At 38.3% G+C, this 26948-nt stretch overlaps 2 protein-coding genes across 7 annotated transcripts in view; one reads left to right on the forward strand and one right to left on the reverse strand.

Moving 5' to 3' along the window:
• Positions 1 to 1605: 1605 nt before the first annotated feature.
• On the reverse strand, positions 1606 to 3840 carry LOC137251878 (protein ST7 homolog). The gene is made up of 4 exons (XM_067786787.1): positions 3688 to 3840; positions 3385 to 3625; positions 2991 to 3281; positions 1606 to 2915 (listed from the first exon to the last, which is right to left on the reverse strand). Exons 2-4 carry the CDS (start codon positions 3521 to 3523, stop codon positions 1783 to 1785), a joined length of 1563 nt encoding a protein of 520 aa, XP_067642888.1. The 5' UTR covers positions 3524 to 3625; positions 3688 to 3840; the 3' UTR covers positions 1606 to 1782.
• Positions 3841 to 5504: 1664 nt separating this feature from the next.
• The window catches only part of Cpsf6 (cleavage and polyadenylation specificity factor subunit 6), an 86914-nt gene continuing 65470 nt past the window's right edge, over positions 5505 to 26948 (forward strand). For all 6 annotated transcript variants that reach the window (XR_010953832.1, XR_010953833.1, XR_010953834.1 and 3 more), the window contains exons 1-3: positions 5505 to 5871; positions 5944 to 6044; positions 6214 to 6438. Coding sequence is in view for 2 of the 6 variants with exons in the window: in XM_067790756.1 (XP_067646857.1) it covers positions 5976 to 6044; positions 6214 to 6438 (294 nt within the window). In the remaining 4 variants the exon portion in view is untranslated. The remainder of the gene's footprint in view (positions 5872 to 5943; positions 6045 to 6213; positions 6439 to 26948) is intronic.

A 26948-nucleotide genomic window follows, 5' to 3' on the forward strand; every position in this document is an offset into this window, starting at 1 on the left:
AGTAGCGCAACTAACAGCTGATCGTTCAAAATTTACACACATGACTAATGCCATATTACGAAAAACTTTAAGGAAATTCAAGTTAAATTTTTAAACAGAAATAGACTGTGATAATTTTGGAATATATAGCATTAAAACCACACCTTATTTGCAGCAATTAAGCGAAAATGTTTGCTTATATTAAAGCATTTAGTTATTTTTTTTTACATTTATCTTTAATATTGATACAAATATTGAAGGTATATTGACGCAATGCAAATCTGCTCTTCCTGCTGTTCTTAGTTCCACACCATTCGACTGCCTTCTTTTAATGGGCTTCATACCCGAGCAAGGCGAATCCATACCAGGTGGTGGCAAAGCGAATTCAATCAATTCGCCATGCTGAAGAATGTCAAGACAAAGTAAAATTTTAATTGATTTCGATTACCTGACATATTAAAGTACAAGGCGCTGTATCGAAAATAATCAAGAAGCAATCAGCTGATGGGATAACAACACCTGGTACTGAATTCGCCTTGTACAAGGCGTTGCATGGAAAATAATCAAGAAGCAATAAGCTAAAGGCGAATCTATACCAGGTGGTGTCAAAGCGAATTCAATCAATCCGCGTGCAGATGAATGTCAAGTCCAAAGAAAATTTTCATAGATCTCGATTAACTGACATTTTGTTGTACTGACATTTTGTTGTATGGAAAATTATCAAGAAGAAGCAATCAGCTGATGGGATAACACCACCTGTAATGAATTCGCCTTGAATAAGCTGTTGGGATAACAACACCTTGTACTGAATTCCCCTTGGCACAATGAATTGGTTGAATTTGCATTGGTATGGATTCGCTTTGTGTCTGAAATAAAATTTTCAAGAACGTATTTATTCTTGATGCTTTTACAGAGTTTGATGCATCGTATAGTATTTTCGAAAGAGAGCTTATATTGATCAATTAAGAAATATATGTAGTAATAAAATTGCGTCATTCACCACATCGTTCAATTTCATTGCCATCAGTGTAGCAAGTTGGCTCGTGTATATATAGATTTACTTATGTATAGCTTCTTAAACTCTCTCTTCAAAGATATCTGTTTGTTTATAGTTGTATTTCTTTTCATTGTTAAATTATTATTTATTGTAAATCAAAGAGTTTTACTTTTGATGAACCGTTTTTTACGTTTGTGAAATTATTTTTGAAATGAGATATATGGATTGATTATTAAAGAACTCTCGAACGAAGCAAACGTATTCTTAACTTTGTCGGCATCCTACAGCTCAGAAGTGGGATTGTCAGACATTTTTTTTTTCCTACAAGCTGAAAAGTTTCAATCGCATAGAACTGAAGTAAACAGTCAAATTTAAATCAAATTTTTTCTTGAAATTTTGGAAATACAATTTTTGATGAACCGTTTTTTACGTTTGTGATATTATTTTTGAAATGAGATATATGGATTGATTATTCAAGAACTCTCGAACGAAGCAGACGTATTCTTAATTTTGTCGGCATCCTACATCAGTGATTTCATTCCTTTCTCTATGCCGATGTGATGGCACGGCGTAAACTGATGCGCTTCTAAGCATTAAACTAATCCAAAATATCAATTTAAGACACCTAGTTATTAGTACCTTTCAGCAACAATATAGTTGAAATTATTATTCAAATAAATAACGAAAAGTTATTGAAAGTTATAAACCTTAAATTAATATCATCCAACATTTAAAAGGTGTCAATCGCTGAAAAATTGTGCTCCCCAATAAATGTTTTGTTCCAAAGCCTTTTCGAAAACCTGAATTTAAACACGTGTCAACTGATGAAGAAAATTGCAAGTCCATAAAGCTTCAATACGTTCCTTTAGTAGGTGAAATGGATATGAGATCCAAATAAGTACAGTTTGGGCTAGGGCACCCATTGGTTCAGGATATTGATGTGTAAGTAATGCTAAAAGCGCTGTAAAAGAACACAGGCCCGCCGTAAACAAAATAAAGAATGGCAATTCCTTTTTTGGATAAACTGAAACCTCATGAAAAGACGGCAACAATTCACGATCAGCACACTCTGTACATGTTGGATAAGGATAAAATAGATGACCACGTTCTAAAGGGTACGGCAACATACGAAATGTGCCCTCCCACGTACAATGTAGTAAATTTATTGCTCCCTCTACATTTTTCCAATGCTTTAAATGGAAAAAAGCATAAGCCAGTGCCTCTGAGTCACCGCGTTTCAGTATATGTTCTGGTGGTAAAATAAGTGGTTTTGTTTCTAACAAATATTTTGGTACATGTGGATTAAATTCTACAGCTCGATGAATTGCTTCCACAGCACTCATTTCTATTGAACTAAGGCCGCGTTTTGAAGCTATGTCGGGTGAAAATTTATCTGCGACAGCACGAGCTTTCAACAACGCAGCAGTGTAACATATTGTCGCCGATTTAGGTAATGAAATATCATCATATTTTGCCAATACAGCTTGACAGTCGGCATATGCTTGCATCTCTAATAAAGTCTCTATAAGATTTTCATGTACATTTAAAACATTCATTATTGAGGGAATCTCTTTACTAAGATCTCGAAATATTTTTGCAGCCTCTTTAAGTTTTCCCAGTTTACGTGCACACATAGCAAGTCTCCTTTTAATATAAATTAATACATTTGTATCACGACGATGTATACCTTCAGCTATTGGACCCTGATGTTGGGTGGCTTGTGATCTACGATAGTTTGTTTCTGCTACTTTAAGTGCAGTTTTTAAAATTTTTTCAGCTTCTATTATGGTAGTGGCTTCCTCTTCAGCCAATAAAATGTAAGCGGATGCACATTCCGGATTCATTTCAAGTGCACTATGTGCGGATTTTATTCGTTGAACAGGATTACGTTCCCTCCAAGCAGTTTGCATCACTTCATACTCCTCTTTTCTTGCATCACCTGCGCACAAATGTATATATATTATATTTACATATGTTATTAAATCACTATTTATTATTTTTTATAACAATGTACCTTCACAAGTAAAGAACGTTTGATGATCCTGTGCACTCAAATTCATATCGTAATAAGTTAGAGGCTCTTTACTTGTTGCCCAAAAAAATCGTTGGTATTCAGCTCCACGATATAAGTTCAATGGGTTACGCCAAACTTTGCATTCGGGCATTTGTTGGCTAGATGCCGTTGATTGATTGTTACTACTTCCAACTGCCCCATTTGCATTTCCATTATTTCCATTCCCATTACTTTCATTTTGAGCATCACTACCATTTATCCATGGGCTTATATGATTTATTGACACTTGTTCTTCAAAAAAAGGAAAGTGTATACGGATTACTAGTTTGTCGTTTTTTTTACGAAATAAGGGCCATCTAATAAAACTTCACAGCTATAAGTTCACATTTCTTACCAATAAAAGAAGTTCCATATTTTCGAAAGTACCACCATTCAAATATTAATATTAATCCAGAAATGAGACTTGATGTTCCAGTCAAAGCAACATAAAACTTTGGCGTCAGTGTGCTGAGAAACACCGAGGAGTCCCACATCCTGCACCTTTTCAACACTTATTGCCCTTTCGGAAGCCAATGTGTTCGTCAATTGCCGTATCAAATTTTTGGAACAAGGAATCTTGTTATATTATCAAAAAACTATTTGCATTAATATGTTAACTTTAATTTCACATGAAATATCTGAAAGGTTTAATAAATACCAGAGAACATATAACTTTACGTGATAAATACTTTAATTTCCCTTTCCCACTTCGTTGGCTGGATAAATCAAAATCTGTATTGAGTCGAATTTTTGACAATCAGTGTGTTCTTTTGATAGCATGAGGTGGCCAGCCGGAGACTAATCTCTGGATATGGGAACGGTTCCACCATGCTTTCATTTGGGACCATTGTGAATTCATACAGTGAAAAATCGTTCTCATGGCTCAATATATGGTTGGCTCATCTCATCAGCTGATTTTTGTTTTCATAGCATGGTCGATGGGATTGTCAAAAGGAGATGGCAAACTCAAAATGAAACCAACACATTGGCAACATTAACTATCTTCCGGTGGCAGAGAGCCTGAGCCAGATAAATAATTTTGCATGTAAATGCAACAACAACGATTTGAGCCAGACAAATCCAGATATAATTTGGTTCAATTTATGAGCCAGATAATTTGTTTATTACTTGTCTTTAGTTTGGCAAAGCTGCCTTTAATAAACCTACTTTTTCAAAAATAGATGTCGCTGCTTAACCTTTTGCCGTATGAGTTAAATGAAAGATAGCGGCGACATCTGCCTATCACATTCCACGTCTGCGAAAATATCATGACATCTCCTTCTCAAGTCTCTCAATGATCCAGAGTATTCCCGTGAGAATTGAGCGTGAGCCGGAGCTGTAAAACTTACTGGATGACGGCAATTTTCTTACTATATACAAAAACTGCAAAGTTTTATGTCTTCATTCGATTCCATTCGCATAACACCGACACGCAGATCTTGACAATCTGAACTAACATATGTTGTTGTTGTACAGATGAGCCAACCATATAGTCCAGTATCGCTCATTCTACCGTTCTCTACAAAAATATGTGCAATCTACTCATAATGCATAAGCTTGTGTTATAGCTCCAACACATAGAGGTTCATTCACATTATACGTCGCGACATGTAACGACACGTTCCGACAAAATATTCGCTGCATTTTTGCCTAGTTAGTCAACTTGGACATGTCGTTTCGTACGACTGCCGCTAGATGTGCATCGCTCCATAAGAATAAATGCAATATTTTGTCGCTACATGTCGCGTCGTATAATGTGCATGAGCCTTAAGTAATTTTTCATATAGATGAGTTTAACACAAGCTTATGCATTATGAGTAGATTGCACGTCTTTTTATGGAGAACAGTAGAATGAGCGACACTGACGCCATCTGATGTTGAAAAGTAGCCATCTCCAAGTAGCCATGTTCCAAGCAAATATAAGAAGAAAAATTTAACATTTGCTTTGGCTAAGGGTCTTGGCACGCTTTCCAAGTGAAATTATTTTTCCCACTGGTTGGTAAATTTTATAAAATTTAAAAACTGCAATATAACAATATATTACGACACAAAATATGTTAGCAAGTATTTTTGTTGTGTAGGGAGAATGTTTATAACAGTGCTTCGCGAAATTTTGTATATGAATGGGCAAGGCGTAATAAACTTCAATTGCCAAGTCTGAAGTTGTGGCGGTGTTATTGGAATGTTTCAGCTTGTGTTAAATGCATCTATATGAAAAATGTGATTGTGCCGGGGCCTTTAAACTCATGGCAGAACTATACAAGTGGCAACACGGGACAGTTTATTCGTGCTTTTTTATGTGATTTGATCCATCAACATCCGGCGCATCCTCTTTGGTTAAACTCATCTATATGAAAAACTGCTTATGTGTCGGAGCTGATAGATCGCGTTGAACTTGATAATGTGTCCCACTCTTTAGAAATATCGTGTTAAAGAGATTTGACCGCGAGATGTCGTTCTGCTTTTTACTTTTCTACAGCGTTCGTGCTCCATTTTCTATTCGGTTGCCGTATGAGTTGAAAAGGAGTAATTTTCTTGGTGTCGTGAAAAAAACTTTTAATTAAATATTAAGAGGTTAAAAGTTTACATTTATTTCATTAGTTCGATTTAAAAGTACAAAGTAATTGTTGAAAAGGAAGTTTCTATAAAGAAAATGCTAGTAAAGGTCGATAACAAGTGAACAAGAAACGTTGAAAGTTTGTGAAAAAGTTCACGTTTAATGCCGGTGTGGCTGCTATTTGAGAAAAATACATACATACTTTTTATATGTATACTTATTGTATATAACCAAACCATACTTTATTGAATGCTGCTTCAAAAAGTGATAGTTGGTGTAAAATTGGTTAGTTCATTGTGGAAGTACCTTAGACTTTGCTAAAATATTTCTAAATCTTTTTTCATTTGCACACGTAAGATTAAATAAGTGCTGGGCAAAAGGAAACTGCCATGGCTGATGGAGCAGTGTTAGATCTGTACGCGGAAGATCTCGATAAAGATTTTGCCGCGCAGACCCAGGTGAGCAAAAGATATGAAAAATATTGGCCTTCTTGCATAAAACTAGGGAACACAATCTGTAAAAAGCATACACTTTACTTTTGAGTGACTGATATGAAGCGTTCGCTGGTATTATGCAAATTACCAAAAAAACAAGTCTGGTTATTTATACTTATAAATTTTATTTAAGGATGAATTCGGTGGCGAAGGCGTCGATTTATATGACGACATAGGTGGACCAGTCGAGAGTTCATCTGGCGCACCTGGGGTTGTAGGGTCCGGCAACCCTGATTCCGTGCCAGGAGATCCAGCCGGAAATGGCGGCGGTCCAAATGGACTGTACCATCAAGGTGGTAGTTTAACACCAAATCATATGGGCAGACGTTTTCAACTCTATGTTGGTAATTTGACGTGGGTAGGTATTTTGTAAATATTTTGAACTTATTTGACTGGCTTCGACGCTTAAAACCCGTCCATGAATCATGGCTTCGGTAGAGATATTAAGACGCACTGGGTCGTAAAGAATTATCGGTAACGTTTTACAAGACGGAGATCCACCTAATTATTATCAAAGGTGGTATCAAAAGATGCGTTTTGATCTCCGTTTTAAGAATCCAAAAGCGAAAATCAAAAATTTTATTTCTGTCGAATGTAAATGACCTCGAGAGGGTCCGAAATATGGGGCCCGATCCATAGTTTTTTTACGTAGAATACCTTTCAGCGTTGGCGGCTTTCGCCGCGATTTAAAAAAATAACTGTGTGGGTCCGACACTGGTTTGTGGATCAAAACTAAAACACTCAGAACACCTTTCTGCATTAGTGTGTGTGTGTCTACAACATATCTGGCAAACAAACAACCATCACATGAAAATTTGATCCGATTTTTTGCTTATATCTTTTGACAAAAATAAAAATTTAAATTTTCGGTTACGGATTCTGAAAACGGAGGTCCAGACGCGTTTTTTGATACCATATTTGATAATATTTGATAAAAATTAGGTGGTGCGCCATCTTGTAAAACATTACCGAATTACCTAGCTAGGTGTTGCTTCAAAGTGTATCATAAAATAAATTGTGGATTAAGCGCTTTCCTTTTGGGGCATTGACGTTAAATCAATTTTAGTTTATTAGATTAGATTATTTATTTATTACGGCCAGAAGCCTAATTCGTAAATTTGAAAATATTACAGTTTTTTATCTTATAGCTAAGGTTTTACAATATTCATATAATTTTGTTTTAAATACTGTTATTTGGTTGCAACTTTTTATATCCATAGGCAGATCATTGTAACTTTTCAGACCCTTGTAGAAAATGTTCTGTTGATCAATTTCAGTTCTAAAAAACGGCAATTTGAAATTATCTTTGCTCCTCGTATTTATGTTGTGAGTTTGCTCAACTAATGCTATATTTTTATTTAAATACTCAGGTACATTTTCATGTTTGATATTAAATATGAATTTCATGGAGTGGAAAAAAATCTTTTGTTTCACACTTAACCAGTCTAAAGTCTTCAACATGTCAGTCGTTCGTGTATCTCTAGGTTTCTGAAGAATAAATCTCATGCATCTATTTTGAAGCTTTTGGAGCTTGTCTACTTCTTTATCCGATATTATGAATAGAATGGACGGGCAGTACACGAAGTGCGGTTCTATAACTGATTTATATGAGATTATTTTGTACTTTTTCTGAATGAATTTCGTTGTTCTCTGCATCACTCCTATTTTATTAGCAACTTTTTTAATTGTATAATTTATATGATCTTCAAATTTTAGTTTATTATCAATTATTATTCCTAAGTATTTTATACTGTTAACTCTTTGTATGATTTCATCATTTATTTTTAGCTCGGCTATATCCTCCTCATTGATATTGCTCCTTGTTATTATCATATATTTAGTTTTATTTATGTTTAGTTTCAGTCTATTACCACACAACCATTTATACAAGTTATTTATTTCATGTTGCATTTTGGCGAGTGCAGTATTAATATTATTTTCACTTATCATAATTAATGCATCATCCGCCAAAAGTCTAATTTCACAACCTTCGATAGCATTGACTATGTCATTTATGTATATAAGAAATAATATAGGTGCCAATACTGAGCCTTGAGGTAACCCTATGGGTACCTCTAATTCATCCGACGTCACAGCATTTATAACTGTTTTCTGCTTTCTCTGCTTCAAATAGTTGCGGAACCATTTAAGTTCAATATCAGTTATGCCAATCCGCTGCATTTTTTTTTTTATTAATATCTCTATCCACCGTTTCATAAGCTCTTTTGAGGTCAAGGAAAACTGAAACCACAACTTTTTTGTTATTTAGCTCTTCTTTCCTATCATATATCACCAAGTTCAGCGCTGTCTCACAGGAGTGTTTTTTCCTAAATCCTGACTGTTGGTAGACTAGTATATTATTTACTTCAAGATGATTCACCAACTGATTCTTAACAACGACTTCGAGAATTTTAGCATCACTTGGCAGGGTATTTATGGGTCTAAGTTCTTCAGGTTGCATTGTCTTTTTAACTTTTTCCACAGGTATTATTGTTGACGTTTTCCACATTTCAGGTACTACACCATCTTCTAAGCTGTATAAAATGTATAAGAAATGTATAAGAAAAACGGTTCACAAAACAATAACAATTTAAGTGTATATATGTATGGCAATTTCTTTCCTTGGCGGTTGATGTGTTTCCAAATTGTGTTGTCTCTGTTTTGGCTGTTGGCTTAGACTTTGCGCTCTTCTTTTGTTGTGGTGGTATTTATATTCGCGCTGAAAGGTAACAATGTTGCGCATATGATTGACTACAATTTAAAATGTGAATGCACAGGGTGCCATCACACCCCACCCCACCGTGAATCGCGTAGGGATTCACCATTTATTCTGAGGATGGCAAGCCTTGACACCGGCCGACGCAGCACTCCGCTAGCTGTTTTAATCTCAACGAGGCGGATTTGCCTATCCTTAGCGGGAAACACCTTGGTAACTCGTCCCTTCTTCCATTGGCTTCGCGGTTGAAGATCGTCGCAGACGAGAACCAAATCGTTGATAGCGATTGGGTTAACTTTGTCTTGCCACTTAGGCCTCACAAGTAATTGGGGCAAATAATGTCTCACCCATTGCTTCCAAATGCGGTCTTTCAGATTTTGTGCGATAGCCATTGTATGTATGTATGTATGTATGTATAATTTATTCAGTCTATGATTAAACAACCTTACAGACTAGAATACAAAAGCAAATAAATACTTAAACAAATAATCAACTGAAAACCACAACGAATAACGTAAGTAACATGACTAGCGAAAACAAAAGATTAAAAGATAATGCAAGTAAAGATTATAGGAACTCTTGCAAAGTTGACTTGAAGATGCTTCTCGACAAAGAAAAATCAATAAAAAACCTCCTTGAGAGTCTATTAAATTCATTTAGTGCCCGAAAAATTGGGTCAAAATTACAATAATAAGCACTCATGTAAAATGGAAAAAATGTTCATTTCATTTCATTTCATTTATTTATTACGGCAAAAAAGCTTAATTCATAAATTAAATTATATTACAATTTACTATCTTATTGCTAAGGTTTTACAATATTCATAAAGTTTTGCTTTAAAAGCTACGATTTCATTACAACTTTTTATATCTATAGGCAGTTCATTGAAACTTTTTAGACCTTTATAAAAAATATTTTGCTGATCTATTTCAGTTCTGAATAAAGGCAGTTTGAAATTGGGTTTATTCCTTGTATTAATGTTGTTATATGTTTGCTTCGAAGACTCCGATTAGGTACATTAAATGACACCTTCGCTAAGAGAACTGGGCAATCAAGAGAGCCAACTGTTAGATCATAGACGAACATTAGCAGATGCCATTAGCACCCAGATAAATTGCGGTTTAAATCAAAACCCCCACCATAGAACAGTACTCGTAGCGCTAGACCTATCAAAAGCTTTTGATACGGTCAACCATGGCTCGTTACTGCAAGACCTGGAAGGGTCTACCCTTCCCCCATGTCTTAAAAGGTGGACCGCAAATTATCTGGGTGGTCGGCAGGCATCGGTGCTATTTAGAAACGAAACATCAAAGCCAAGGAGAATTAAACAAGGGGTGCCACAGGGTGGTGTCCTATCCCCACTTTTGTTTAATTTCTACATATCTAAGCTACCTTCACTACCTGAAGGAGTCACAATCGTTTCCTACGCCGATGACTGCACAGTAATGGCCACAGGCCCAGGCCCACAGATCGATGAGCTATGCAATAAAATAAACGGCTACCTCCCTGATCTCTCCAGTTTTTTCGCCTCGCGAAACCTGGCATTATCACCGACTAAATCTTCCGCGACCTTATTTACAACATGGACGTCCCAAATGTCGACCATTTTGAACATCCACGTCGATGGCTCTACGCTACCGACTGTCCTACACCCCAAAATCTTGGGTGTGACGTTTGATCAGGATCTACATTTTGGTGAGCACGCAGCCGCGATTGTTCCGAGAATTCAGAGCCGTAACAAAATCCTCAAATCCCTTGCTGGCAGTACCTGGGGAAAAGATAAAGAAACGCTCATGACTACATACAAAGCAATTAGCCAGCCGATTACGTGCTACGCGTCACCCACATGGTCGCCAAGCCTAAAAATTACCCACTGGAAGAAGCTGCAGGCCTGCCAAAATACTGCTCTCAGAATTGCCACGGGCTGTCTTCTTATGTCCCCAGAACACCATCTACATAATGAGGCGAGAATACTCCCCATCAGGGAAAGAAACGAGATGCTGACCAAACAGTTCCTGTTGAGTACCCAGAAACCTGGGCATCCCAACAGACATCTGATTGACGAGCCAGCACCGCCTAGGGGCTTAAGGAGTCATCTCCGTAAGCATTTTGAGGAAATACGGCATCTGAGAACACAGCCGTATGAAGCGAAAAAACACAAGCAGGTCCTTGGTGAACTCCACAAACAGGCGTCGGACCTTTATGCCGGGAATTGGCCGGTGAACCCAGTACTCAAAGTAAAGTATCCAAAACTTGCGGAAGAGGAACGCATGCTCCCCAGGGAAACGCGTGTCACTCTGGCTCAACTTCGTTCTGGATACTGTAACAGGTTAAACTCTTACCTATCCAGAATCAACCCCGACATACAAAATGTATGCCCCGCTTGCAATGTGTCCCACATGACACCAACCATCTCTTTAATTGTAATGTGGAACCAACGCCTCTAACACCCCTTTCCCTATGGTCCACCCCTGTTGAAACAGCAAGTTTCCTTGGACTCCCGTTAGAGGATATTGATGACAGTTTGTGATCGGTCGCGTCTGTTAGGTGGGGCGAAGCACTGCTACAACAACAACAACAACAGCAGATGTTCTATCCTTCTGGATTCGAGAGGTTGAAGATTTATGAGTAAGCAGCGCGAGTGATAGGATGGAATTGGGTCGTCAAAGTTGAGTGAAAATAGACAAAAACGAGTAAATTTTCTTTGAACCCTTTCAATTCTGGCAGCATAGCAGCTATAGATAGGATTCCAAACAATTGAGGCGTATTCTAGTTTTGAACGAACGAGAGAGGTAAAAAGAGCCTTCCTTGTATAAGGATCCTTAAAGTCTTTTTCTAAGGCAAATGTTTTGATCGGCTGTCTGCGCTGTTTGCATGGAATTGGGGCATCCCATAAGGAAATGGTTAGGAGTGATTGGGTCGTCCTCTTCCGATGATAAAGGCGCGTCGGTAAGTGGCCTCGAATTGAAAATATTTTCAGCTTCGATCAATACGCTTCGAAGTGTGTCTTCCTTCGGTGCCTTCTCACGAAGTGTCTTTAGCAGCACACTTTTTACGACACCTGTAAGGCGCTCCCAACAACCCCCTGAACTTGGGTTGGAAGGGCAATTAAATTTCCAATCAATATTGCGGCTGGTGGCTTCATCTGATATGCGCTCGAATTTTAACATGCGATCAGCTTCCTTTAGCTCCCGTTGAGCGCCCACAAAATTCGTGCCGTTGTCGCTTCTGATTCTTATTGGAGTGCCACGGCGGTTGATAAAGTTTCGAAGACACAACAAAAACGCATCGGTCGATAAATCATGCGCAAGCTCTAAATGGGCTGCGCGCGTAGTTAGGCACGTAAATATAACTGCCCATCGTTTTTCTCGCCGGCGACCAACGGTAACATTGAATGGGCCGAAAAGATCAACTCCTGTGTAAGAGAACGGCTTGACATAAGGAGTGACCCGATCCTCAGGCAACTGACCCATCAGAGGCGCTGCTGGTTTAGCTCTGTCTATGTGGCACGTTAAGCATGTACGTTGCACGGACTTCAACAGCGACTTGGCATGAGTAAACCAAAACTTTTGGCGGGCTTCGTACAATGTCAATGCGAAATTCTGATGTTGTAGCCGCTCGTGATACTGACGCATTATGAGTTCGGAGACGATGTGTTTGGATGGCATTCAAATTGGTCTTCTGGCCTCTACTGGCAAAACCGTAGCTGCGTCTAGGCGACCTTGGATTCGCATGATCTGATCGTTGTCTAGATACGGCGTTAATGAACGAATACTGCTTTGTCTATGGAGTTGCTCGTCTTTCAATAGGGCTGATACTTCTTCTGCGTAAACTTCGCGCTGAACGGCTTTGACTATGTATATCTCTGCTTTGTTAAGTTCAGCGGCGCTTTGCTCTGACTGCAGACCGCCTCCATCACATGTCTGATAGGTGCTACGTAGTTTCAAAAATATGTCAGCAGCTCGCAGGACCCATGCCATTACCCGTTTCACAACTAGTTACCTTGGCTTGTATATGTAGGCTTGGCAAAATCTCCTCCTCGAGTAGCTCGGGCATATGTGTGCAAGATGTGGCTGGCCAATCCTCAACTGAATGTAGCAGAAACTCAGGCCCATGCAACCATGGCCCACGTTCCTCAATCTTTGGTGGCCACTTTGGACGGGTGGCGACGTCTGTGGTATTGTTATCGGTCTGAATCCAACGCCATTGTGAAGGTTTAGTTGATGCTAAAATCTCTGCTATGCGATGACCAACGTATGGCTTAAATTTTCGTTCTTTCGAGTTGAGCCAGTGTAGTACGGTTTGCGAATCCGACCAAAAATATGTTCGATTTACTTGGACGTTGTGACCTTGGCGGACCAAATTCGCAACTCGGACGCCTAACACCGCGGCTTGCAATTCCAATCTCGGTACGGATAATAACTTCTGCGGGGCGCCTTTGGTTTTGCCCGCGACAAATGTGACATCACAACCATCACTACTAGTGATTCGAAAGTACGCAGCCGCTGCGAATGCTGATTGACTGGCATCCACCACTATGTGCAACTGTATGGAAGTTGTAGATTGAAGCTGCGGTGAATACCATCGTTTAACTTTAACAATATTAACGTGTTTTAGTTCGCTCCACCACATAAACCATTTGTGCTGCAGGCTACTCGGAATCGCTTCGTCCCACCCGATAGAATGTCTCCACACTTCTTGTACTAGCATTTTGGCAAAAAGCAAAAAATCGGCGATAATGCCAAATGGGTCAAACACCGACATTACTATACTGAGAAGTTCACGCTTGGTTGGAGCACGATCTCCCTCTAAAACGGCTTTTGAAACTCGGTGAAAATTAAGCATAAACTCAAATGAATCTGTCATGGTGTTCCAGCGCATTCCCAATACCTTTTCATAGCTGACTCCGTTTTCTAGACTTATAGACTGTGGCATGTGTGGCTCTGCATTCAGGCTATCTTGCAGACGTTTGACGTTTGATACAAATCCGCGTAATTGAAAACCTCCTTCGGAATGGATATAAACGATGTCATTGCAAATCCGCTCAGCGTCTTGTTCGTTCTTGAAACTGGCAACGAAATCGTCAACATAATGGCTTTCGACGATGGCTGTAGCGGCTTCTGGATACTGCTGACGGAAATCTTCGGCATTTTTATTTTTGACAAATTCCGCTATACATGGTGAGCATATGGCTCCGAAAACCATAGACTGCATAACAAAGTGCTCGACTGGCTGATTAGCGTTTCCATCACGCCATAAAAATCGTTGCGCCTGTTGATCTCGCTTGTTAATGAGTACTTGCGAGAACATCTCACGAATGTCGGCTGCGACTGCAACTGCCCCTTCACGAAATTTGAATAAAATGTTCAGTAATGGTTTGGCATGTTCGGGCCCTTTAAGTAGGCACGAGTTCAACGACACGCCATTTACTAGGACAGCTGCATAGAACACAACTCTCATATCCTCTGGCTTGTGTGGGTTATGAACTGCAAAATGCGGTAAGTAAAAATTAAATTTAAAGTTCATACGTACTTCTTCATCAGACAGCTTTCGGGCATAGCCCATGCGCAAATATTTGTCGATCTCTTTGTATTTGGCGGCAAAACGGGAATCGGCCTTCATCTTGCGCTCTATGCCCAACAAGCGCTTGTACGCCATGTTGTAACTGTCCGGAAGTGCTGGTGGTAAATTTCGCCATAGTAGTCCGCCCTCAAAACGCTTGCCCAAACGTCGGGTGTTGTTGTGTAGCATCTGGCGCGCTATCTGATCTTCCTCAGATTCAATTTGATTTATTGACTCACCTATTCCGAAGTTGTCGGCGGCAAAGTATTCGGTTACCAATGCGTTTAGTGATGGTAGACCTTTTCGCTCACGGATATGCAATACAACTGGTGTTTGTGGCGGTGAACTGGTTGGACCGTAGGCTATCCAACCTAATTTCGTCTTAATGGCTACAGGGCTATTTTCGCTGGCTTGAACAGTTGTGGACGGAACACTTAGCGAGGTGTTATCAAGACCCAACAACAACGACGGCTTGACACGACTATAATTTTCTAATGGTAGGAACTCTAAGTGGGCAAAATTGGCGTTCGAAAATGATTGTGCTGGCAAATCAAGGCTTCGCAGGGTGCACACGTTTCGAATATTATATGTTGATGCGGAATTTTTGCCTCTTATTTCCAGGTTTACCTTCGATGACTCCTCGGTTGTGCAGTTTTCGCCATACCATTGAAGCGTTAGTGGCTGTCTACGACCTTTTAGACCCACACGTTTAGCTAAGTTGTTTTCTATCAAGGATGCGGCTGATCCCTCATCCACCATGGCGAAAACGTCTACACTACCGTTCGGCCCCATTAGCGTAACCGGAACGTATTTAAAAAATTGACCACTTTCCCGGTCGACATCTCTACAGTTTAACACTGGCTGGGACTCACCTGTATGGCATGTAGCAGCTGTATTTTGAGGCAAACTCGAATTTTCGTGCAGGCTATGATGGTATCGGCGGCAACCATCAACGTCACACATTCTTTTTGAACGACATTTGACTGTGCTATGACCCTTACGTAGACACGAGAAGCAAAGCTGCTTGCCCTTTACTTTTTCCCAACGATCGTGCACGCTCATGTTTTTGAAAGATTCACAGCTGGAGATTACGTGAGCACCCTCACATACGTAGCACTTAATACCCTGTCCGCGTTCTACTTGTTTTTCTCTTCCAACGTGCATTATTCGACGCGACGATTGTTGTTGAGGCACTGGCTGATGACTTCTAGTGGTCGTGTTTGACGGCGGAATGAGACACACCACCCTGGCAAGTTCGCTTAACCATAATGAAAACTCCTTCACCGTTGCATATGGCCTTATATTGATGGCATGGCGTGTCCACTCATATTGTTTACTGGGAGGCAATTTCATGACCAGCTGCTCCAATAGTGTGGTATTTGAAAGATGATGCACACACTTGGCCGATGTTAAAAATCCGACGATGTTTCTTGTTTTAGTGGAGAATGCTATAATTTGATCTACCTTATTCTCGCTGATACTGGGAAACTGCTGTACTTTACTTATTTGGCTTCTTACTAAAATATCTGGGCGCCCAAAATGAAATTCTAACTCTGCTATGGCATTTGGCACATCATTAGGATATATTAACATGGATGCAACAGTTTCCTTGGCACGACCAACTAGGCATTTATGCAAGCGCATTAAATTCTGACGATTGCTGTAGCGAAATGCCTGCGTTGTGTCCTTGAAATTCGCTAAGAACAGTCGCCATTCGTCAGGATTGCTTCATTGCTTGCCAAGACTGTATCTTGCGTCGGTCGCTCTGGTAGTGACACTGGTGAACTTTGCTGCGTTGCTTCTACAAGATGTGGTTGTGGTACTTGTTGCGCCTCCCGTTCTATATTGCTTCGCAAACGCTCAATATCCCGCTGGCTTTCTTCAGTCGCCACCCTCAGCTCTGATACTGCATTGGTAAGTGCATTCAGACTCTCTACAATTGAGGCAAGATGAATTTGTGATGCTCCTACGGCTCCCTCCGTATTCTCCTCTGGATCATGTTGAGTACTGTCCTGGCTCCGCAAATTATACCCGTTGCCTCCCGGCATGTTGCTCATATATTGTGTTAGACGGTGCGATTAAATCTTTATTACACAAAATTTCGGACGACAATAAGACGAATTATTTTATAAGTATTAATTGCGGTGGGCAACAATTATTTATTTATTTATTTATTTATTTTCGTCATAGTTTACAAATAAATTTATAAACTATTTTTGGTTAGGGTACCTGGTTACTGAGACCATATGGTTCCCTGCAATTAAACATATTGGTATGTAAGCTAAGTGTATGTTGTCTTGTCTTAACTTAAAGGGTATTTATTTTTCGTTGCTGTGTTAAGTAGTGTGGTAGACGTTGTGGGTTTTCAAGGCATTATTGACAGTGTTTATCGTTTCCGTTTTACTGCAATCTAGTGCAACATCCATGGGGGTTGATACTTTCGTCAACGGACAAATTTGCATCATGTGTTCGGGAGTCAATGCAGTGGAGCATGTCGAACATTTAATCGGGCCATTATCATTGTAATGATGAGAACAGCGTGGTTCCAACTCTCATTCTTGCAATCTTTATACATTCATCCCTGGTAAAGTTTATATTGTAGTTTGGCCGCTTTGTGCCCGGGTTGTGTGTTCGAAGAAATAAATTTGAACTTTTCCATTTTTCTTGTTCTTCAACATCTTGACAACTATAACAATGGTTTCTTATAATACTGCTATAGCAAGGTACTTCCACAGTTAATGGTAACCGGAGCGCTGCTTTTGCTATGTGATCAGCTTCTTCATTTCCTTTGATTCCTATGTGGCCTGGAACCCAAAGGATTTTTATTAATTGATCCTCTCTAGGTCTTTGGATTTCCGGTCCATTATATGCAGTAGAGCCAATGTATTTGACTACACTTTGGCTGTCGGAACATATCAACGTATTTGCTTTTCTTTCAGCAGCGTATATAATTGCCTGTTCAACAGCTGCAAGTTCTGCATCGAAAATTCCTGCATGTAGCGGTAATAGACTTTGCTTCAGAGTTTTAAAGGAGTCAACTGAAGTTTGTTCTACTAAAGCATAGGTTGAGGTGTCGCACTGCCTAGAGCCGTCAGTGAACAAGATAAGTTCTGGGTTGAATTCATTTTTTATTTTTGCGTAGGTTTTAAAGATGTTAGCATTTGTGTTTTCTTTTTTGAATTCGCTGAGTGTCATATCCGTATGGAATTTTATTTTAGGTGATTTCCTTAGTGGTTGTGCTGGTATGGGTGTTTTTTTGATGTTAAGGTAGCGTATAATATTTTCCAGAGCGCTAGCGTTTCTGCCGCCTACTTTTCTTCTATTGGCTGATTGTAGCTCCCACATATGCTCGTGTAATGGGTGATCTGGCAGTGTCAAAGCTTTCGCTGAGAGACCAGCTGACCTTCTTTGTAGTTGCCAATCGATATCGTGGTACCGCGCTTCTAGTCTGAGGGCGGCTATTGGGGTGGCCATGAGCAACCCTGCAGCCATTCGAAAGCATCTATTCATACATGCATTGATTTTGTTTTTATTCTTTTCGGATGTCCACCCATAAACCGTGAGTCCGTGTTGAATTATTCCTTCACATATAGCTCGACTGATTGATATGGCAGTGTCTATGTGTGGTCCTTTGTTCCTCGTACAGAATATCTTTAGTAGGTTATTAACCTTGATTAGTTTTTCGCAAATTTTGTTGATATGCTCATTCCATAGTGCATTTCTGGAGAAAGTGATGCCAAGTATTGATATATGGGGTTTCAACCGAACATCTTGGTTGCCTATTTTCAATGAGGATATATCACAGTTGTGTTTTTTGCATACATGCATAGCTTCTGCCTTATTAATTGGTACTACTGCACCAGTTGCTTCTGCCCACCTTTGTACTTTGGTGTTTACTTCACCGAGGCTGTTATTTATTTGTTCTGCTGAGCCTGAAGATACAACAAAGATGTTGTCAGCGTATACACCAATAAAGTCCACCCCATTTATGTTTCTAATATTTTTAATAAGCGTATTGCAATTTGCTGCAAATAATATAACTGACAATGGAGATCCTTGGGGGAGGCCATTGTCTAGATTGAGAAGCTTCGATAAAAAACCATCTATTCGAACTGTAATTCTACGATGCGACATAAAGGAATGTATAGTTTTCAGCACTAGTGCCGGAACACCCCAGGAAGAAAGTTCTTTTATTACAACAAATGAAGTAACTCTATCAAAGGCCTTTTCTATGTCTTCTGAAAATATAACATTGTGTTTATTTGCTTTAAGATTGTCTTTTATTTTTGCTTCTAATGCGTGACACAATGTATGTACTCCACGCTGTGGGAGGAAGGCATGTTGCTCTGGGAGAAAGTGCGATTTGTAGTGTTCTCTAATTTTCCTCGCAAGAATTTTGTCAAATACTTTAGCTAGGACCGATATTAGCGAAATGGGTCTGTATCCTTCCACCAGATTTGCGTTTTTATTTGGTTTGGGAATTGGAGCAAGAACTGCTACCTTCCAGTAGTGCGGATAAGTTCCAGTTTCGAGTATTCCCGTGTATAACTTGCATATTCTCTTCTTCAGCGAGATGTCCGAATGTTGTATCATGGAGTATGTTATTTTATCAATTCCCGGTGTTGTGCCTTTTGAATTTTTTATTGCTACATTAAGGTCATCGATTGTTATATTGGAAAAATATTTATGAAGACTGAGTGCTTCCCCGGATGGGGAGTCAATTTTATAGTTTTGTTTAGCCAGTATAACTTGTGTAGCAAACGAATTGTCGGAGCCTATTAAACTCCATGTTTCTGCAAATTTATCTGCTAACTGTTGGGGATGAGTAAGGCACTCGTTTTCTGAAAAAAATATTTGGAAAACTTATATATTGTGGCGATTTGACTTTTTTAATTTTGTTCCATATTGTCCTTGTATCCATAGTAGGGTTAAGTGAGTTGATAAAGTTTTGCCATGTATCCCTCTTGGCTTGTTTACATGCACGCTTTACCTGTGCGCAGAGTTGTTTGTATTTTATTATATTAGCAAGATTTCGTTTCACTTTATAGACCTTCCACGCGGAGTTCTTTAATCCAATTAATTTGGCTATCTCGGAATTAAACCATACGGGGGTTTTGCGTGGCTTTGTATTCTTTTTTACTGGCATGGACTCATTTGCAGCCTTCCTGATAATTTTCTTTATGTTGGCTGCCTCTTGGTTAATGTTGGCCGTTACTTTAAATTCTCCACTTTTACGGTTTTTTTTTTGAAAAAATCTCCCAATTTGCTTTAGCATCTACAAAACCGGGTTTAAATTTTTTTAAACCGGGTGTGATGTTGTTGGAAATCAAAATTGGGAAGTGGTCATTTCCTTCTGGATAGCAGTTCCAGGTTAGGATACCTGCCAGTTCTGCACTAGCCATAGTTACATCTACAGCCGTCAGAGTGTTTTTTGTGTTGGGCAGCGTTGGCGAACCATCATTTAAGAAGACTAAGTTTCTACAGTTTGCGAATTCTTCCCATATTTTCCCGGTACGGTTCGTGGTTTGTGATCCCCATAGTGTGTTGTGTGAGTTCAAATCACCAAGCAGTAGATGATGCCCACAGCTGTGTAGTGGAATGCTGTCAAGCAGTTGTGAAGTAAGATATACATCTACTTCTTTATATATATTAGTTATGTGGAGATCCGTCAATCCATGTACGGTAAGTGATTGATGAAGGAGGTTATTCCTAGATACCACATGATTTGATACGTTTAAAGTACTTTTTATTAAGAAGGTAATGCCAGATTTGGCGTATTGAAAATCTTTATTATGATGAAAAGTTCTATAATTAGGTAAATGTAGTAGATGCAGATTCTTTTGCACTATGTGTGTTTCTTGTAATATAATGATATCGGGATTATGTTTTTTAACTAGTAATTCAAGGGCATATTTATTATTGATATATCCTTGAATGTTCCATTGGATGATTGAAAAGTTAAGTCCGATATCCATATTTTTAAACGTTTAAATTGTTTTATTTATTCAAAGTCAGAGATGTCGCTGTCAAATTGTTTTGTTTGGACGAAGTAGTTATTGCTTTCTATTAGGCCTTGTGTTAAATTAGTTATAGGTGATTGGTATATTTGCGGTTGGGTGTAGTCGCTAGAGTTGTTGTGAGTTTTGTTATTAATTGAGTGTATTGGAGTTGAGTGGTAATTATTATTGTTTGTTGTTGTGCAAGGTGACATTTCTATGTCTCCACTTTCTGCGTTTGTATTGTTAGCTAGTGCGTTTGTTGTTGTATTTTGTTTGGCTTTTTCTGTTATCTTTGTAATCAATGTATCAATATTGGAGTTTGAACTTGTCTTTTGAATGTTATTTTGAGGTGATTTTGTACTGATTTGTGTTTGGTTTGTGTTTTCTTGGGTTTGAATGTTATTTGAAGGATGTGGAGCTGGTGCGGTGACCTGTTTGGTATTTTCTTTTAGCGGTCGTTCGATGTTATTATTTTTTGTAATTTGTGCATACGAAGCCTTGTTTGTATGCTTGCTTCTGGGTTCTATTTGGAAAGCAGTGGGGTTACTGTTGTACAATTTCCAAGCTTCTCTTACAGTACACCGACGTTCAATTTTAATTTTGTTGATGGATTTATGCTTGAGGAAGCTAGGACAAGAGGGGTCTTCAGAGGTATGTGTGTCAATATTGCAATTTACACAGAAGATTCTCGAGCAAGTATCATGAGGTGGAGGTGTCGCACATTGCTTGCACAGCTGATTACCTTTGCAATTATGTTTTGTATGCCCCAACTTCAAGCAATTTCTGCATTTCATAGGGTTAGGAATGTATTCTTGAACTGCGACTTTTTCCCAGCCCAAGCTAATTTTTTCTGGTCTCCGGATTAGATTAAATGTTAGAATTGCTGCTCCTGTTGGTGCTGGTGTATCGTTAGTTACCTTCATGACTTTCCTAACTTCGATTACTTTTTGGTCTGCTAAGCCTTCCAATAGCTCTTTTTCAGTAAGGTGGATAATGTTTTTCGAAAATATTCTACCCTGCGTTGAATTGAGGTTTTTGTGAAAGGATATTTTAACTGGTACAACATCAATATAGGTTGCTTTGATGAATTTTTCTGCTGCGTTAAGGTTATTTGCCTTTATCAGCAGGTCACCAGATTTAAGCTCTGTTACTTCAGGGTATTCGCAACTTATGTGTTTAAGCCCTTTTTCTATTTGGAAAACGTTATATGATGCTAATGGTCGGGTTTCAGTGTTGTTTTGGGCGATGGCGGTGGCTATGATGTATCGTGGTATATGGTTATCATTTTGTGCTATTGGCGGTAGAGGTACAAAATCCCCTTCCCTTGGTCTTTTAGATTTGGTTGTAGGAAGAGATATATTCTCATCCGGATCTAGGTGCTTAAACCTATTTCTATGAGGGGGGTTAGCCCCTTTCATTTTGTTTGATTTCAGCTACCAAATATGTAGTTTTTAACACAACCACTTAGAAATAATATATACACTAACGGTCGCGTATAAGAAAAATACAATACAAGCTTATTTAACACACACTAGTGTCTATAGACTTAGTTGCGCTGCGAGAAAAACACGTCTGCGTAAGGCGGCTGCCCGAATAAGACTGGACAACAATTATATTTTTTACGGGCACGTACGACAATTTTTAAACAATCACTCAATTTTCTTTTCACGGCACGATATCTATTTTAGCAAAATTACAGAATTTTTCTATTTCGCGGCAACTGTACGCGACTTTAGCCAAAAAATTTTCCGTTTTACAAAAATCTGTAACTCGAACGATATCCAACAGCCATTAATTTGGAGAACAGTTAATTTGGAAAGATGACGTTAATGCAATTTTAGTTTATTGAAATGTATAAGAAAAACGGTTCACAAAACAATAACAATTTAAGTGTATATATGTATGGCAATTTCTTTCCTTGGCGGTTGATGTGTTTCCAAATTGTGTTGTCTCTGTGTTGGCTGTTGGCTTAGACTTTGCGCTCTTCTTTTGTTGTTGTATTTATATTCGCGCTGAAAGGTAACAATGTTGCGCATATGATTGACTAGAATTTAAAATGTGAATGCACAGGGTGCCATCACAGGCATCCTGTCACGACTGTTGCCAGAATTTTTCCAGCAAAAAGGCTAAAAGGGCAAAAAAAATTGCTAAAAAATACTAAATAAAAATGTTCAAGACTAAAATAAGCTAAAACTCACTTGCAGAACGGCAAGTTATCTGTTTAACTCAAACTTAATTTGAAAAATTTGTCAAAAATGTATGAGTTTAACTCCTCATGTCAGATTAACTCTGAGTTAAAAAGATAACTTTTCGTTCTGGAAGTGGGCCAAAAGCTTTAAGGTAGTTTTTCAAGCGTTTAAACATAAAAACTTCTAGTAAAAAACTGAAATTAATCTGTACTCCAATTTCATACAAAAATTTTAAAATAAATTACAGATACAATCTGTGTTTTGTAAAATTGTTTGAAATGACGCATTTGACACTCTTTTTACCATTACTACTACAAAATATCTGTCAAGTTGAATATACAATTCCGCAAAACAAAAACTGTTCTAAAGCATATATGACACTACTTTATTTTTGCTCGGATTCCAAGCTAAAAAACAACAATTTCTATCATGAAAAAGCGAGACTACTATTCTCCCAAAATTAGTAAGTTTGACATGTTTTTGTTTATGTTTTACATTTTATATTTACATTAACACTTTAACCAATAAAAACGATGCAAATAACACTCGAAAATTATTTCGGTCTCTAATGGTTCACTTCTTTCACAAGAAAGTTGATTTTAATTGTGTTTTTATGCACCAAATTTTCAAACTAAAATCAAAATTTTCATGTGTCAGAAAAAAATAAAGAAAAAACGGCCGAATGTCAAAAAAACCTATCGAAATACAAACTGGCTCGTTTGTTTTTAATGAACTAGATTGCATTTTCCTTGTATTTCGTTAGTTTTTTGAAATATAGTTTACACACTTACACCAGTATTGAAGCCGCATTAGGCGGGAGTGTGACAAAAAATTGAAGATAAAATACAAGAAAAAAACAAGTAAGGAAGGTTAAGTTCGGGTGTAACCGAACATTACATACTCAGTTGAGAGCTATGGTGGCAACATAAGGGAAAATAACCATGTAGGAAAATGAACCGAGGGTAACCCTGGAATGTGTTTGTATGACATGTGTATCAAATGAAAGGTATTAAAAGAGTATTTTAAGAGGGAGTGGGCCATAGTTCTATAGGTGGACGCCATTTAGGGATATCGCCATAAAGGTGGATCAGGGTTGACTCTAGAATTTGTTTGTACGATATGGGTATCAAATGAAAGGTGTTAATGAGTATTTTAAAAGGGAGTGATCCTTATTTCCATAGGTGGACGCCGTTTCGTGATATCGCCATAAAGGGGACCAGGGGTGACTCTAGAATGCGTTTGTACTATATGGGTATCAAATGAAAGGTGTTAATGAGTATTTTAAGAGGGCGTGGGCCTTAGTTCTATATGTGGACGCCTTTTCGAGATATCGCCATAAAGGTGGACCAGGGGTGACTCTAGAATTTGTTTGTACTATATGGGTATCAAATGAAAGGTGTTAATGAGTATTTTAAAAGGGAGTGGGCCTTAGTTCTATAGGTGGACGCCTTTTCGGAATATCATTATAAAAGTGGACCAGGGTTGACTCTAGAATGCGTTTGTACAATATGGGTATCAAACGAAAGGCGTTAATAAGTGTTTTAAAAGGGAGTGGGCCTTAGTTCTATGGGTGGACGCCTTTTCGGGATATCGCCATAAACGTGGACCAGGGGTGACTCTAGAATGCGTTTGTACAATATGGGTATCAAATGAAAGGTGTTAATGAGTATTTTAAAAGGGCGTGGGCCTTAGTTCTATAGGTGGACGCCTTTTCGAGATATCGCCATAAAGGTGGACCAGGGGTGACTCTAGAATTCGTTTGTACGATATGGGTATCAAATGAAAGGTGTTAATGATTATTTTAAAAGGGAGTGGGCCTTAGTTCCATAGGTGGATGTCTTTTCGAGATATCGCCATAAAGGTGGGCCAGGGGTGACTAGAATTTTTTTGTACGATATGGGTATCAAATGAAAGGTGTTAATGAGGGTTTTAAAAGGGAGTGGCCCTTAGTTGTATATGTGAAGGCGTTTTCGAGATATCGACCAAAATGTGGACCAGGGTGATCCAGAACTTCATCTGTCGGGTACCGCTAATTTATTTATATATGTAATACCACGAGCAGTATTCCTTCCAAGATTCCAAGGGCTTTACATTTCGCCCTGCAAAACTTTTTCATTTTCTTCTACTTAATATGGTAGGTGTCACACCCATTTTACCAAGTTTTTTTCTAAAGTTATATTTTGCGTCAACAGACCAATACAATTACCATGTTTCATCCCTTTCTTCGTATTTGGTATATAATTATGGCATTTTTTTCATTTTTCGTAATTTTCGATATCGAAAAATTGGGCGTGGTCATAGTCGGATTTCGGCCATTTTTTACACCAATACGAAGTGAGTTCAGATAAGTACGTGAACTGAGTTTAGTAAAGATATATCGATTTTTCCTCAAGTTATCGTGTTAAAGGCCGGGCGGAAGGACAGACGGTCGACTGTGTATAAAAACTGGGCGCGGCTTCAACCGATTTCGCGCTTTTTCACAGAAAACAGTTATCGTCCTAGAATCTAAGTCTCTACCAAATTTCACAAGGATTGGTAAATTTTTGTTCGACTTATGGCATTAAAAGTATCCTAGACAAATTAAATGAAAAAGGGCGGAGCCACGCCCATTTTGAAATTTTCTTTAATTTTTGTATTTTGTTGCACCATATCATTACTGGAGTTGAATGGTGGCATAATTTACTTATATACTGTAAAGATATTAACTTTTCTTTTAAAATTTGAATTTAAAGAAATTTTTTTTAATAAGTGGGCGTGGTTGTCCTCCGATTTTGCTAATTTTTAGTAAGCAGACATATATTAATAAAAGTAACGTTCCTGCCAAATTTCATCATGATATCTTCAACGACTGCCAAATAACAGCTTGCAAAACTTCTAAATTACCTTCTTTTAAAAGTGGGCGGTGCCACGCCCATTGTCCAAAATTTTACCAATTTTCTATTCACAAGTTCAACTCACCTACCAAGTTTCATCGCTTAATCCGTATTTGGTAATGAATTATCGCACTTTTCCGATTTTTCGAAATTTTCGATATCGAAAAAGTGGGCGTGGTTATTGTCCGATATCGTTCATTTTAAATAGCGATCTGAGATGAGTGCCCAGGAACCTACATACCAAATTTCATCAAGATACCTCAAAATTTACTCAAGTTATCGTGTTAACGGACAGACGGACGGACGGACGGACATGGCTAAATCGAATTTTTTTTCGATACTGAATGATTTTGATATATGGAAGTCTATATCTATCTCGATTCCTTTATACCTGTACAACCAACCGTTATCCAATCAAAGTTAATATGCTCTATGAGCTCTGCTCAACTGAGTATAAAAAAAATACACGAAAATAAAGTAGTGTCATATAGGTATAAGTAGGTTTCAAATAGCAGTTCCTAAAAAGGAGAAAAAGTACTAAATTTTCCGCCCAAAATCCGTTTAAAAAATATCTGCTGCTCATGGCATTCCTACAGCAGATTCAATAGAAATAAGTGATATAATAATGAATTGTACTTAGTAGTTTAAGTTTTATGCCTAAACAGCCGTAATAATAAATCAAATTAAAATTAAAAATTACTTATAACCAAGCTGTATTTCTAACTAGAAAATTAGATAATTTCATAAAAAATTGAAATTAAAAAAAAAAAGAGAAAGATTTTAGAAGCGGGCCTCAGGCTGCCCAAGAAAAAGTTGTGTTAGGTGCCCTGCTTCGGGTGGCGAAAACCCAAAATAAATATAATAATACATTTTTTCAACTGTTATATGTATTTTATTTATTTATTAGAAGAAAAGAAGCACAACATGCCTTTACTGGAAAAGGAGCACTAGTAAGAACACCTTCGGCTCGCTTGTTTTTTAAGTTACAGTTTTTGCTTAGACTAACTAAAGGCTTATAGATAATTAACTGTAGATAAATTTCTTAAGATCTGTTAACCTAAGGAATTCATTTATTTTGTCTATAGATACAGCGTTATGATTTCTTAATAAACTAGAAGGGTTTGTGTTTCCAAATAGGCCTGCTCTGGTTATTGCGAAATGGTGACATCTGTAGAGGAGATGAATCACAGAGTTGGTTTCTGCATTACAGTAGGGGCACTGTGACACGCTCGATCCTTTAAGAACCGCCTCGTGTGTAATAATCGTGTGTCCTATTCGTAGTCGGATAAACGCTTTCAAATTTTTGCAGGTGACTTTAATCGGGAATATAGGACTCTTTCCGCTGGTGTTTATATTCGAGTAGTGGTGGATATAATTCTTCCAATCTTCGAGTTTTGCTTTAAGTATGTGTATTTGAGCCAGTTTGGAGATATCCTTTTTAGAGATAAAGTTTTGAACTATAAGTGGTTCTTGGGCTGCTAACTTAGCTCTTTCATCAACAGCTTCATTTCCAGCTATTGAAACGTGAC

This window comes from Eurosta solidaginis, chromosome 5 (genome assembly GCF_040869045.1).
Source record: "Eurosta solidaginis isolate ZX-2024a chromosome 5, ASM4086904v1, whole genome shotgun sequence".
Taxonomy (NCBI): Eukaryota; Metazoa; Arthropoda; class Insecta; order Diptera; family Tephritidae; genus Eurosta; species Eurosta solidaginis.

Excerpts from the sequence above, each read along its gene's own strand:
- LOC137251878 (XM_067786787.1), bottom strand. The coding sequence starts at position 3,523 with ATGTGGGACTCCTCGGTGTTTCTCAGCACACTGACGCCAAAGTTTTAT. Across the intron at positions 3,282-3,384 it reads ATATGGAACTTCTTTTATTG|AACAAGTGTCAATAAATCAT; the intron begins GTAAGAAATGTG and ends CTTTTTTTGAAG. Across the intron at positions 2,916-2,990 it reads AACGTTCTTTACTTGTGAAG|GTGATGCAAGAAAAGAGGAG; the intron begins GTACATTGTTAT and ends ATTTGTGCGCAG.